Source organism: Calypte anna, chromosome Z, assembly GCF_003957555.1.
Source record: "Calypte anna isolate BGI_N300 chromosome Z, bCalAnn1_v1.p, whole genome shotgun sequence".
Taxonomy (NCBI): domain Eukaryota; kingdom Metazoa; phylum Chordata; class Aves; order Apodiformes; family Trochilidae; genus Calypte; species Calypte anna.
This window is the reverse complement of record NC_044274.1, coordinates 73,509,448-73,521,505: the sequence shown is the minus strand read 5'-3', so window position 1 is coordinate 73,521,505 and position 12,058 is coordinate 73,509,448. Positions and strand designations below refer to the sequence as shown.

The 12,058-nt window shown below is 41.3% G+C and overlaps 1 protein-coding gene across 8 annotated transcripts in view; it reads right to left on the bottom strand.

Annotated features, from left to right (window-relative positions):
- CAST (calpastatin) overlaps positions 1 to 12,058 on the bottom strand; it is a 58,426-nt gene that overhangs the window by 9,817 nt on the left and 36,551 nt on the right. For 5 of the 8 annotated variants that reach the window (XM_030467484.1, XM_030467477.1, XM_030467481.1 and 2 more), the window contains exons 8-22: positions 11,657 to 11,749; positions 11,095 to 11,196; positions 10,233 to 10,313; positions 10,084 to 10,137; positions 9,339 to 9,428; positions 9,078 to 9,176; positions 8,402 to 8,500; positions 7,182 to 7,265; positions 6,212 to 6,259; positions 3,615 to 3,719; positions 3,310 to 3,411; positions 2,542 to 2,643; positions 1,516 to 1,599; positions 736 to 783; positions 473 to 568 (exon numbers count right to left, since the gene is read on the bottom strand). In XM_030467484.1, coding sequence (XP_030323344.1) covers positions 473 to 568; positions 736 to 783; positions 1,516 to 1,599; positions 2,542 to 2,643; positions 3,310 to 3,411; positions 3,615 to 3,719; positions 6,212 to 6,259; positions 7,182 to 7,265; positions 8,402 to 8,500; positions 9,078 to 9,176; positions 9,339 to 9,428; positions 10,084 to 10,137; positions 10,233 to 10,313; positions 11,095 to 11,196; positions 11,657 to 11,749 — 1,287 coding nt within the window. The remainder of the gene's footprint in view (positions 1 to 472; positions 569 to 735; positions 784 to 1,515; positions 1,600 to 2,541; positions 2,644 to 3,309; positions 3,412 to 3,614; positions 3,720 to 6,211; positions 6,260 to 7,181; positions 7,266 to 8,401; positions 8,501 to 9,077; positions 9,177 to 9,338; positions 9,429 to 10,083; positions 10,138 to 10,232; positions 10,314 to 11,094; positions 11,197 to 11,656; positions 11,750 to 12,058) is intronic. The other 3 variants (XM_030467478.1, XM_030467483.1, XM_030467479.1) reach the window with 2 other exon arrangements.

Below are 12,058 nucleotides of genomic sequence, written 5' to 3'. Positions count from 1 at the left end.
AATGCCCAAACTGTTTACTTCTAGGACTTAGTTTTTTCTTAGGAGCTCTGCTTGCTGCAGACTGAAGCCCTCTCCTGAGAAGCACTGTGCCACTCTTCTGCATCTCAGTTTGTTCACTTTCCCTCTTCCATCCCAAATACTGGGATGTAGCTCAAGTCAGAGCCAGGCTCTGTGTGACTACAGAGGACCCAAGAGCTCACCAAGCTCACCTCTATCCCCAGGCAACACTTTTTAAATCTCAGCTGCAAAGCATTGCTTGTGGTAAAGAGAGATGAAAACTTAACTAGCTTTTTCTAATTCCCAAAGGCCTACTCTCTCTCACATTGATTTCTTGCCAAAAATATTTAAAGATTTTAGTTACTGAATTGCATTTAACACAGTTTACAGAAACTTTAAAGGAAACAAATAAAATATCAAGCTTACTGAAATAATCTGAAAAATGAACGGAGGTTCAGAAATGAAGTACACTCACCTTTATTACAGTTGATTTAGGTAATGAGGCAGATGGGGATGGAGAAGAGGAAAATCCTTTTGTCAAACCCTCCAAAAGATCATTTTCACTCATAGGCTACCATTAAAAAAGAAAAAAAAAAGAGACTTTTGAGCCATTTAATCTATTACAAAGTCAGCAGGTAACACAGCCTACCTCTATTTTTAAACTGAAGACTGGGAAGCCTCATTCACATTTGAGTAAATCATGAATTAAGCATTTATCTCAATATTCAGCTTTTTTACCTGGGGCTTTTCTTCAGGTTTTGATAAGAGTGGTTTTCCATCTTTATCCTGCAAAAGGAAAAAGCCCCTTATATTAAACCAAGCAGTCCTTAAACAACCATGCAATGCAAGCACTCTGAGAGAATTCTGTGTACAAGCAGTAATGTTAGACAAGAAAATGAACTAATTAGTAACCTCTAGCATCTTCTGCTGTTACTCAATGTGTCCTTTAAAAAATCTAGGTCCTGGAACTTTGGAACATTTGAGTGCTGAGAAGTGACTCAGGGCCAGGGATTCTGAGCTACTCTATGCCTCAATTTCTGCAGCAATAGCACAATTAATAACAGTACTCTGCCTTCCAGGCTGTCACCAGGGTGCAGCCAGGATGTGTCTTTTCACACTGGCAGCTGTGGTAGGGGTTGTGCAAGTCTTGGCTACACCTAAGCAATCATTTCAGTTTAATGAGTTGTGTAATGAGTGTAAAATTAGCACCTTGGAGTGCTGGGGCTTTTTAGCAGCTCTGACCAACCACCATTTATTAAGCTCTAAATGCAAAAATGAAGACTTCAGTGCACTTATCTCAGACCAAATTATTCATTTGTAGGTATTTGCATCCAAACCATTTCTATGCCCAAGCAGGCATCTAATGACAGACAGCAGATATCCAGGAGTACAAATAATAGTTTTTATATACCATAAAAAAAGGCTGGACTAAACATGAGTATTTCAAAATGAAATTGGAGTTGTATCCTGAGGAGTGAAAAGAATGAAAAGACTAAACCAACACAAGAAATAAATTACTTTTGCTTCTGTTAATCTGTACTCTGGAGGAATTGTTTCTTCATCTTCACCCAGCTTTTTGCGTTCTTCCTGTTTGGTTTTCTCCTAGGAAGGCAAAATAAAAACATTATTAGTAAAACCAAACAACTGCACCCCGACAGAAAAGAGTATGGGAAAGCTTTCAAAGTGTTCAGTCTACTGATTCAAGTCAGTATTTCAATTCTCTTCCTGTTTCTTCCTGTCTTTATCAGAATTCTACCTACTGCAGGGAAGTTCAGCAAGTAGGGAGGCATGGACCAAGAACAAAACAGCAATAAACCTCTGAGCCTTAATTTTTGACTGTTTTTGAGCTCCACACAACAGCTAACTGGGCTGCAAGCAAAGGCTGGACAGAGAAACCAGTAGCCAGCTCCAAAAAGGACAAGCCCCCATACAAGAAGATGAAAACTAAGAAAAGGCAGTCAAGACAACCATGGAAACATCTCCTTGAAGGAGTTCCAGCCCACCAGAAGAGCTCCCCTCTATTTCTGGCTCCACCTGGCCATGGTTTGGGGTGACAAATGGGGGCATTCAGACTGGGACTAACAGCATTCGCTTAGAGGGAATAAATGTATTTCAGGGACTTACTTAAGGGTCCCTGGTAATATAGCAAGACCAGTGAAAAAAAGCCCCAAGTTTTATCTATCATTCCTCATTTAAATAAGTCATGATCAAGTTGGTTCCTTTTGAAAAAGGACCCTTCTGTGTGCTACCTGTGATCCCCATGTAAATTCTGCCTTAGCTCAGGAGTAAGACATGAAGCAAATGCAGTTCTCAGAAGCTCAGTGAGCTACTGTACTGTAATAAGCAAAATTAATTAAGAAAATGTATGCACTGTGTTGAAATCTGACTAGTGCTTCCTAAGCAGAACACAGCTGGTTTCACAAGTAGATTTAGTTTTGATTTGTTTTTTTTAAAAGAAAATATCACCTAGAGATTGTTTCTAGCCTAAGGAATACAGGAGAACTGAACATAATGACATCAAAAGTCAATTTTTAGAGGTCTGACCTTAACTTTGTCCACAACAGGTTTCTTTTCATCTGGGTCAGGCTCTCTCTGTCCTAGGCTGCTGGACAAGGCTTCCAGTGCTTCATCTGCTGCATGACCAACCTGTAAGGGTAACAGTGCAAGAAAAGACAATTACTTTGGTAATTTAGTACTTTTCACCTGCAGCTGAAAAAACCTGTTCACATCCTGCCACTGCCAGCCACACATTGCTTGAGTTAAAAATGAAGAATAAAAGTAAAAAAAATTGTTATTCTTCTCTTCCAAACTGTCTTCACATTCTTCCAATCTGCTGGGTTGAATGCATAAGGAAAATTGGACAGGGGTTGTTCTGTAAAGAGGCTTCTCCTGTCCTTTAGTCTCACAGCTAAAATGTGCCAGGGGGTGTATCTGTGTGTTGCTGTGGATATATTCAGAGAAGAGATGCAAGAATGTCAGCCATTAATGCAATCCCCCAAAATTTCAGTTGGACAACTAATTATGACTGTTTTGTCTATTTTGTCTTTTCCTGCAGTGTGTCTGCAGCTCACCAGCAGAACCTCTTCTGGAGCATTCAGAGCAGACCAGAAGAACTGTCAGCCTGATTCCCCCTGTGAAGGTCACTGACCTTCCCTGTTCAGTTTGTGCTCAACTTGATTTTTTCTCCTTTTTGGCAAGGACTCAGCCTTGGTGGTTGTATGGAGGAAGCATATGCAATGCTGAAATAAGCACACTGAGAAGATGCCACAGCACTGCAGGCAGGGCACACTGAGCTGTGCTGGGAACACTCACTGGAGACACAGCTGATGGAGCTGCAGACTGCACAGAGCAAGCTGTGCCACGAGGGACTTCCTCATCCTCAGTGGGCTTGGCAGCCACAGGATCTGCAGGCTTCTGAAACAGAACAATGACACTGCATTTTATTGAACATGCAATAAAAATATACCTGTTACATGGCTTTGGTTTGTCCTGTTTTTTAATACAGTACAGAACAGGAAAGAAAACAAATGGAAGAAAAGCTGTTTCTTGACAGAACAGCAGCATTATCCAGCTTAACAAAGCCACCAGTGTCACCACTCTGGACTGGAAAGACATACCCTGGGTGTGCTGCTGGGCTTTGGGGGGCTAGGCTGTACTGCAGGCTGTGCAGGGCAGGAGAAGTCTTTAGAAAGTTCATCAACAAGATCAGAGTCACTCAAAGGCTGCACAAAAGAAACAGAGTACAGGTGAATTGCTGCCTGGTTTTAATTTTATTTCAGTAATTGGATTTCAGCTAGATAGAAAGCAGGAAAAATTTTGTAGCCTAAATAAAAATAACCTTTCACATTTACATGCAACAAACCAGCACGAATTTTGCAATGCACAAAATTAAAAAAAAAATCAGAATAAGTTGTTATCAAAAGCAAAAGTCAATATAATATAGAGAACATTATGCTTAATGCTTTTTACTACTGGAAAGAAAAAAGCAAACTTGTAATTAGAAAAAAAAAAGGAATGCTAATATTTACTGGATGGCATTTACTGTAACAGCATCATGTTGTTCTGATACTTCAAGGGTAAGTTACATATAGGTAGTGAAAATCTGCACCATCAGATTACAATTCTCTCATTTTAACTTTTTTTCATTTTTTTTTTTTCACCAGAAGCAGAGTTCTGGCAGTGTCAGATGGAAGCTGTCATAGTTTGTGCACTGACTGCTGACACTCAGTGATCTTCACTGTGCATGTTCCAGGAAACAAACTGCAGTTTTAGTTCCCTGGTGTGGGACCTACTTCAACCTGTTGATACAGTGTGATCTAGCACTATGGGATCCATTTGCTCCTGGGATCCTTCAGACTAATGTTTACACCTAAATGTTTAAAATCTTTGCTAGCAGTGATTGCCATTATTGGAACTTAATTGGTTGGGGTTTGTTTGGCCTGGCCCACGATATGTGAGATGACATTTCTAAAGAAGTCTCTTGTTTTCATAGAATCACAGAATCACAGAACTGGCTGGGTTGGAAGGGACCTCAGAGCTCATCAAGTCCAACCCTTGATCCACTCCCCCCGTGGTTCCCAGCCCATGGCACTCAGTGCCACATCCAGGCTCTTTGGAAAGATCTCCAGACACGGAGAATCCACTACTTCCCTGGGCAGCCCATTCCAATGCCTGATCACCCTCTCCAGAAAGAAATTCTTTCTCATCTCCAACCTAAACCTCCCCTGGCACAACTTGAGACCCTGCCCTCTTGTCTTGCTGAGAGTTGCCTGGGAAAAGAGCCCAAGCCCCCCCTGGCTCCAACCTCCTTTCAGGGAGTTGGAGAGAGTGATGAGGTCTCCCCTGAGCCTCCTCTTCTCCAGCCTCAACACCCCCAGCTCCCTCAGCCCTTCCTCACAGGAATTCTGCTGGATCCCTTCACAGCCTCCTTGCTCTTCTCTGCACCTGCTCCAGCACCTCAATCTCCTTCCTGAGCTGAGGGGCCCAGAACTGGACACAGGACTCAAGCTGTGGCCTCACCAGGGCTGAGCACAGGGGCAGAATCCCTTCCCTGGACCTGCTGGCCACGCTGTTCCTGAGCCAGCCCAGGATGCCATTGGCCTTCTTGGCCACCTGGGCACACTGCTGGCTCCTCTTCAGCTTCCTTCTTTTGGCATAAGACCTCAAGCCTCCTCTTCTACTTTTGTTTTGTACTGGCCTTCAGCTGAGCTGTGAATCCCATCTCCCCTGACTCAGGCCACATTCCTCTTCTGGAGCTTGCATTGCTTTTGTGTGACACCTCTTTCCTGCTCCCCATGGATCAGGGAGCTTGTCCCCTGATTCTTAGGGCTTGTCCCCAAACCAGTGCCCTCAGACCACAGCAGTTTTTTACCTTGTGACTGGTGTTCTTTCTGTGCAGCTCTCATACTCAGTGTGACTGCATGTCTCTGACACATGAGTCTTCAGAGACCTGAAGTCTTTCCATCACTGCCTTTGTGCTCCTCCATATTTCAAGCTTGAATAATGTAGTGATTTCACACTTCTGCTAAAAAGGCACAGTGCCATTCTCACTCAGATTGTCCCTGACCTTCACACTTTCTTCAAAAGGACAGAGGCTTCCTGTACTTTTCCAGTTTTGCCAGCACTTCTGACCTCAGAGTACTTCCTAAGTGAAGCCCTTGGTTTCCTCAGTGCAGTTCCTTTGTTTTCCCTTTCTTCCTCTGCATTTTAAATTACTTTTGTAATTTTCTATTTCAATCTCTTCATTCTGTCTTGCACTTCCTAGGCCCTGACAGGTACTTCTTGCAAAGCCCAAGTTGTTCTTTGTGACTAGGAAAAGATCCACAGCAGCTTTTTCCTACTTTGCTTTGTATTTGATACCTACTGAGAGGAAACTGTGAAGAAACCAAGACTTCCCTGCCCTGCCTCTCTCTGTGCTTCATCAGACCTCTACAGAACAGCATACACTAACTCCCCACACAGCTCTTCTTTGTGTCAGCAGTCATTTCTGTAACCACCCCCTGTCATCATGATCTCTAAACACTTTTCTCACTATCAGCCAGTGAATTCCAGTAAAAACAGCTTTCACCTGACACTTGGTACCAGTAGGTTTTGTGTAAGGAAGCAAGCCCAATCAGACCAGCCAACTTACACAATGGCACAGAGAGAAGTGATGGCACAGAGGGAGATAAGTGGGTATCTATCCACAGTCCTACCATACTGCCAGTTTTCTAACCTTAGGTTTGTCTTCAGGCTTTGGTAAGATTGGTTTTCCATCCTTATCCTAAAAGCAAAGGAAGAGTCATTGACATTTTGCCATTGTTAAAAAAGTGCCACGTTTATTCCCACCAAAAAACAATGTAAAATAAGTGGTACACACACGATGAAAAAACCACAGGCACTGGAATTCCTCTCAACAGGGAGAGTTCTTGAACAGCTGTGTAAGTGGGTAAAATCAGAAACTGTGATGTCAGCACAAGACAAGTGGGCCAGGGGATGAAAATGTGTTCATTCAGTGTCAATATGAAGGAATTAATCCAGCAATAAAACTATCTCTGACTACCACAAACAAACTTTTGCACTTGAATAAATAACAGGTTAAGTTCAAGGCCAGGCAGTCTTGAAATATGTAAAAAAAGAAAAAAAGTGGTAAAACTGCTCCTTCTTAAACAGAATGCTGAATTTATCTCCAGCAAGGCCAGGGTGTAGAGCAGCCTTGCTAACATCAGTTATACTAATAATGTCACAAAAACTTCAGTTCTGGTATTTATGGAAAACACACCTCTGTTGTGTTGTTGCTTTGCTTAACCTTCATCAAATGTCCACCAACTTAAGTGAAAAACCTCAAAAAATTTAGAGCAGTTTTCGTACCACTTTACCACAGTGTTTAAAGGTTACATCACAAAGTGATAACCAAGAGAAACTCTGTAAAGGAATGGGTTTTAATACACTGAGGTTTAATATCAGGAGCAAGTAGCAGATCTCTAGGGAAAGACTGTGTGACCTGGGAAGATCAGATCTCTGCCCAGATTCCCTGAAAAACTCATTCATGCCCACAATGAGATAAAGAAATGAACAACAGGAGAAAGCCATTGACTGAATACTAATTTTTCTTATTTTTTCCACATTCTTTGCCTCTCTGTGACAAAATGAAGTGTCAGATGTTGTGCCCTACTGACAAAGAAATGAAGATATGAAAAACTTACCAGTTCTGGTGTTAACCTATATTCTGGAGGTATTGCATCATCACGTTCTCCAGGCTTTTCTTCTTTTTTCTCTTTGGCTTTTGCCTTAAAGAGAAGGAAAAAAAATCACTTAGAGAGACTGAAACAAAAACTACAGGTACAGCCCATTATCAAGATTCTTCAGCCCACTGTACTTCTGCTTTGAAGAAGTAGTAGCACCAGAAAAAATTATTCCATATATCAAGATGCTAAAGTGCCTCAATTTATTCCTAACAAATCTGTGGTACAATTGTTATGGCTTGAGAATCAATGCCATATGTGAATATTGCTCTTATTTTATATTCTAGAAAACTTCAGGCACTGTTCAGAGCCATAACATTGTGCCAAGTACTGTTAGCACTTTCATGGTGTACAAAATCCTCAGGTTTCCTTGGATTTCATCACTGTGATGATACGAGCTGCAGTCCTCTAGTAATAAGGAGTAATCCACCCCTACTTACAACCCTCAGGATGTCCTTCATGAAGCAGGGCACCCATTAAACTATCTAATGGCACAGACTGAGTGAATCTGCGACACAATGAGCCCTTTTTTTGTCAAACTGGAATGTCAGCAAGTCCTACTGTTACTAAGTTATTTTCTGCTATTTGCCAGTCATTTGTTTGCTCTGAGCTGTAAGAGAAGGCAGGAGAAAATATCAGATACCAGTAGGGTTTATGGGCAGAGTTTGCAAAACTAAACTAAAAAGTTCAAGGTGCAAACACAGGGTATCTAACTGCTGAAGAAAAATAAAGTCTTAGAAAGCACAGTGAAAGCCAAACTCAAACCAGAACACTAACGGGGTCCAGTAGGAAAGAAGAATATATACAATAAACCCCCCAAAAGTTAATTAAAATTCAAAGAGCAAGTAAGAGCAAAACAGAGGCTTCCTGTAAGCTGTATCCAGTGCCTGGGGAAAAACCAGACCAAGCAGCAGCAGGAAAGGTGTTTGTGGTTTTGGGTTTATGTTTCTACAGCCACAGGAAATACATATTGTCCAGACCACCTGGATATTTTGTGTTCTACCTATACTCACTTGGGATTCCTTAATTTTCTTAACTGTGTAACATTCAGACACTCTGTGGGCTTTTGACATGAATGCCACTTAGTTATTATTTTACAGGTTTGTACAGTATCTAACAAAGAGGACTCAGGATTCCACGGGAGAATCAGAAAGCTGCTGTACAAAGAGGTCAGATCATACCTCTGACACCTCTACAACAGGACCAAGATCTGCCTTAGGTTCAGGTTGAGGTCCACCAAGAGTATCAAGAAGAGCTTCCATTGCATCATCTTTAACTTCCTGTGAAATTGGTGAAAATATGCAAATTAAGACCTCATTTCTTTAAACTGACAGAGGTTTTAGCTTACATATCTGGTGTGCTGCATACAAAACAAGCAACCAGCAAGACAGAGCAAAAAAACACCACAAAAAAGTAACAAAACAAAAATAACCATAGGACCAGGTAACACAAATTGCCAGAAAAACCCCCAGAAAATAAAAGATCACATTTGCACTCTACAGAAGACAACAGAAATGTATGTAAACCATGAGAAAATCACATTACATCCAAGCTGTAAACACGTGTCACATAGCTAAGGAAATACATGCATTTTTCTACCCTATTGCATCTAGCCAGAACTGCAGTTATTCTGCAGAAGAATCCAGAATGAAATATCAACTGACCCAACCAGGCCAGATCTTTAACATAAAGTTAACAGTCTGAGCAATGGCAAGTCCTGTTATCCCTCTGCTTTCAAACAGGATTTACAACTGAAAATGAGGATGGTAAGAATCCTAACAGAATCAGGAACACATAAAATATGACATGAGCTTGTTAATTTGGTAAGTTAACTAGTCAAAGAATAACTAGATGTACCTCTTGTGGTTTTGGTTTTTTCTCCTTAGGAGGAGCTGAGGTCTTGACTGCACTTGCTGCTTGTGCTTGCACAATTTCTCCTTCCTTGCCTGGTTTCTTCTCCAAAAGAACAAATCAAGAGTTAGGAAATCAGAGGTACATTTCCCAAAGTAAAAAGAAGGCATAATTGTAAACAGAATTTCAAAGAAAAATATTAAAATAGTAGTAATGGCAGTATTTAATTGCAAGAAAGGTATGGGAGGGCAAGGAAAAGATCAATACCTCTGTCAGGCTCTCTTCTTCAGCAGAAGCAGCAGTACAGGTGAAGTCAGATGACAGGGCCTCTGCAAGCTCATCATCTGTCATTGGTTTCTGAGCAAGAAATTCCAAAATAGGTTATGTTTATGGAAGCTGAAATATCAGTGCTGTCAGACATGGTATGAAATCTGAGCGTGCTCCATGCTCAGTCACACAGTAGGCTCATCAGCACATGCTGCTGACACAGAGACAAAAACAACCCCAAAACCAAAGCTATCTCCTCTCACTGGCTGATTCATTTTTAGATTAACTTTTCTTTTTATATGTTAAATTTATAAGCAGTAAAATTGAGCTGGCTTTGGAATTCTATTAGTAAGCACTGAAATTCAAGCAATCTTGCTAGACATCTTGCTAGATATTATTCAAGACAATCTTGCTAGAAGAAACTGCTGCATGCACAGCAATTTCTTCCTTTTATTGTTATTACATCAAGTATCTCTAAGAACATTTATTTAATTTCTCTCAGCTTCAGTCCAAGCCCAGAGAATTCCTACTTCATTACTAAAAACATCTGTGCCAAACTCTATCCAGCTTTGTCTGTGTCTGTGCTATCTGGCACACCACAGTCCCCTGCCACTTCCTGGGATTTTTGGAAGACAGGCAACATTTACAGTTTTCTAGGAACCCAATGGTAATTGGATTATTTCACCTCCCAGTACAAAAAAAACCAAAACAAAGCAAAACAACACACAACAAGAACGAGTCTTACTTCATCTTGCTCATTTGCTTTTGGTGGGACTCCATCTTTGCCATCCCCTATTTTCTAAAATGAGAATGAATTTTGCAGTCAATATGAAGAAAAAGTATCCAACAGGAAAGGAAACATCAGAATGCATCAGAATATTTTAACTCACTAACCTTCAACATTTCAACATACTTTGGAGGAAGAGAACCCTCTCGTTTACCCAGTTCTTCCAGGTATGTTGAGGATACAACATCCTATGAAAAGAAAGCACTCATTAATGGTTGTACTTTAGTTTTACTGAAATCTATTGCTCAACAGCTCTCTGCATTAACACTTCTGGAAAGGAAACAGGGTTGGCTGGGTGAGGGCCAGCCCTGGACTAAGACTACAAACTGCTTTTCAGAGCCTGTGTCACTCATCTCCACCATCCATGGAGCAGAACTGTGCTCCAGTGCCAGCTCCTCCAGCACTGACACAAACCACCCCATGGCTCAGACACAGGATGTCCTGCTGTGCACAGACTGAGTTGAAAAAGCTGCACATTCAAACATTGTTATTGTGGCTCAGTACTGCACTGAGCCTGAAATCTGAATCCTTCTCACTCTCACATTCTAACTCAGAATAAGTATGCCTCCTCCCCCCAGATCCTCTATGTTTTTTCACTCTTTCTCAAGTAGAAATGAAACTCCCTAGGTTGTTCACACTTTGTTATACTTCCATCACTGCCTTCTGTAGATCCTACAGAGACCATCACAGAATTGTCCTGGTAGGAAAAGAGCCCTAAGAGCACTGCATCCAGCCACCCAGCCTTGCTTAGAAGTCAGTTCAAAAAGCAACAAACTTCCCTTGCTGACCTTTGCCTATTTTCTGCTGCCTTTGTGTGTTGCTGAAAACAATGCTAAATGCAACTGTGCAGGCTCTGTTTTACCTCTTAGCAGATCAAAGTGACAAACACTGGAACAAAGTATTGCTAAGCAACCACGGACATTTTACAGGCTAATCTTCTAAAAAATAAAAATTAAAAACGTAAAATACCACAACTGCTGGGCCAGTGTAAACAGGACTTGTAGGCACATCATCTTCAGGTCCACCCAGGGTGTCTATCAGGCTGTCTAGTGCAGACTCATCCATGCCAGCCTAAGAAACAAACACACCATTACAGAAGTTATCATACTGTACAAGGAAACAAACAAAGAAAAATCTGGATAGTCTGGAGAATCTGCAGAGAACTCCTGGAAACCAAACCAAAAGCATTCTTTCAGTAGGCTTGCCAGCTTCTTCAGTGAGAGCTGATTTTAAACTCAGTAAGAAGACAGTTTGTATTTACATACCAGCTGATATACATGCACAAACATACAGACACAAAGAAGAGTAACTGATATTCACTAGGTGTGGTAAAAGTGATTTTAACAAAAAAAGACATTTTAAAAGTGATCCAACAATACACAAATGACCCTCCACCAATTCTACTAACTACTACATAGCAATACCCCAACAGCTGATTTAATTTATTTTTTCAGGAAAATGAAGCATTTCAATGAAAGAAGCAGTGAGATGTTTTTTAAAGGGAAGTATTCTGCTGGGACTGTCTACCAACCTCAGCACTGGACTTCTCAGCTGCAGTAACCACACTTGTGCCAGCTGCACCTGCACCAGCTGTGCCAGACACCACGGACATCTCAGGTTTAGGCTGGAGAAGTAAGAACAAAATTAAGAGATTATTTCATTGCCCTGTGTTGAAAATTCTAGAGACAAAGCCACATTAAAAACACACTCTTCTTCTCAGGCAGATGTATCTATGGTCCCTCTTCATCTACACTTGGAATAAAAAAGATGATCTGGTTCTACCTGCTGGCTGAATGGTCTGAAGCTGAGCAGCTGCATCTTGCATGGTATGTGGAGTTTCAATGAGCTTCCCAAAAGCTGACATCAATGAGAAGAGGAGCCCCAGAGACACAGCATGTGGGAACAGCCCTACACAGCTCTGAGAATCTTCATG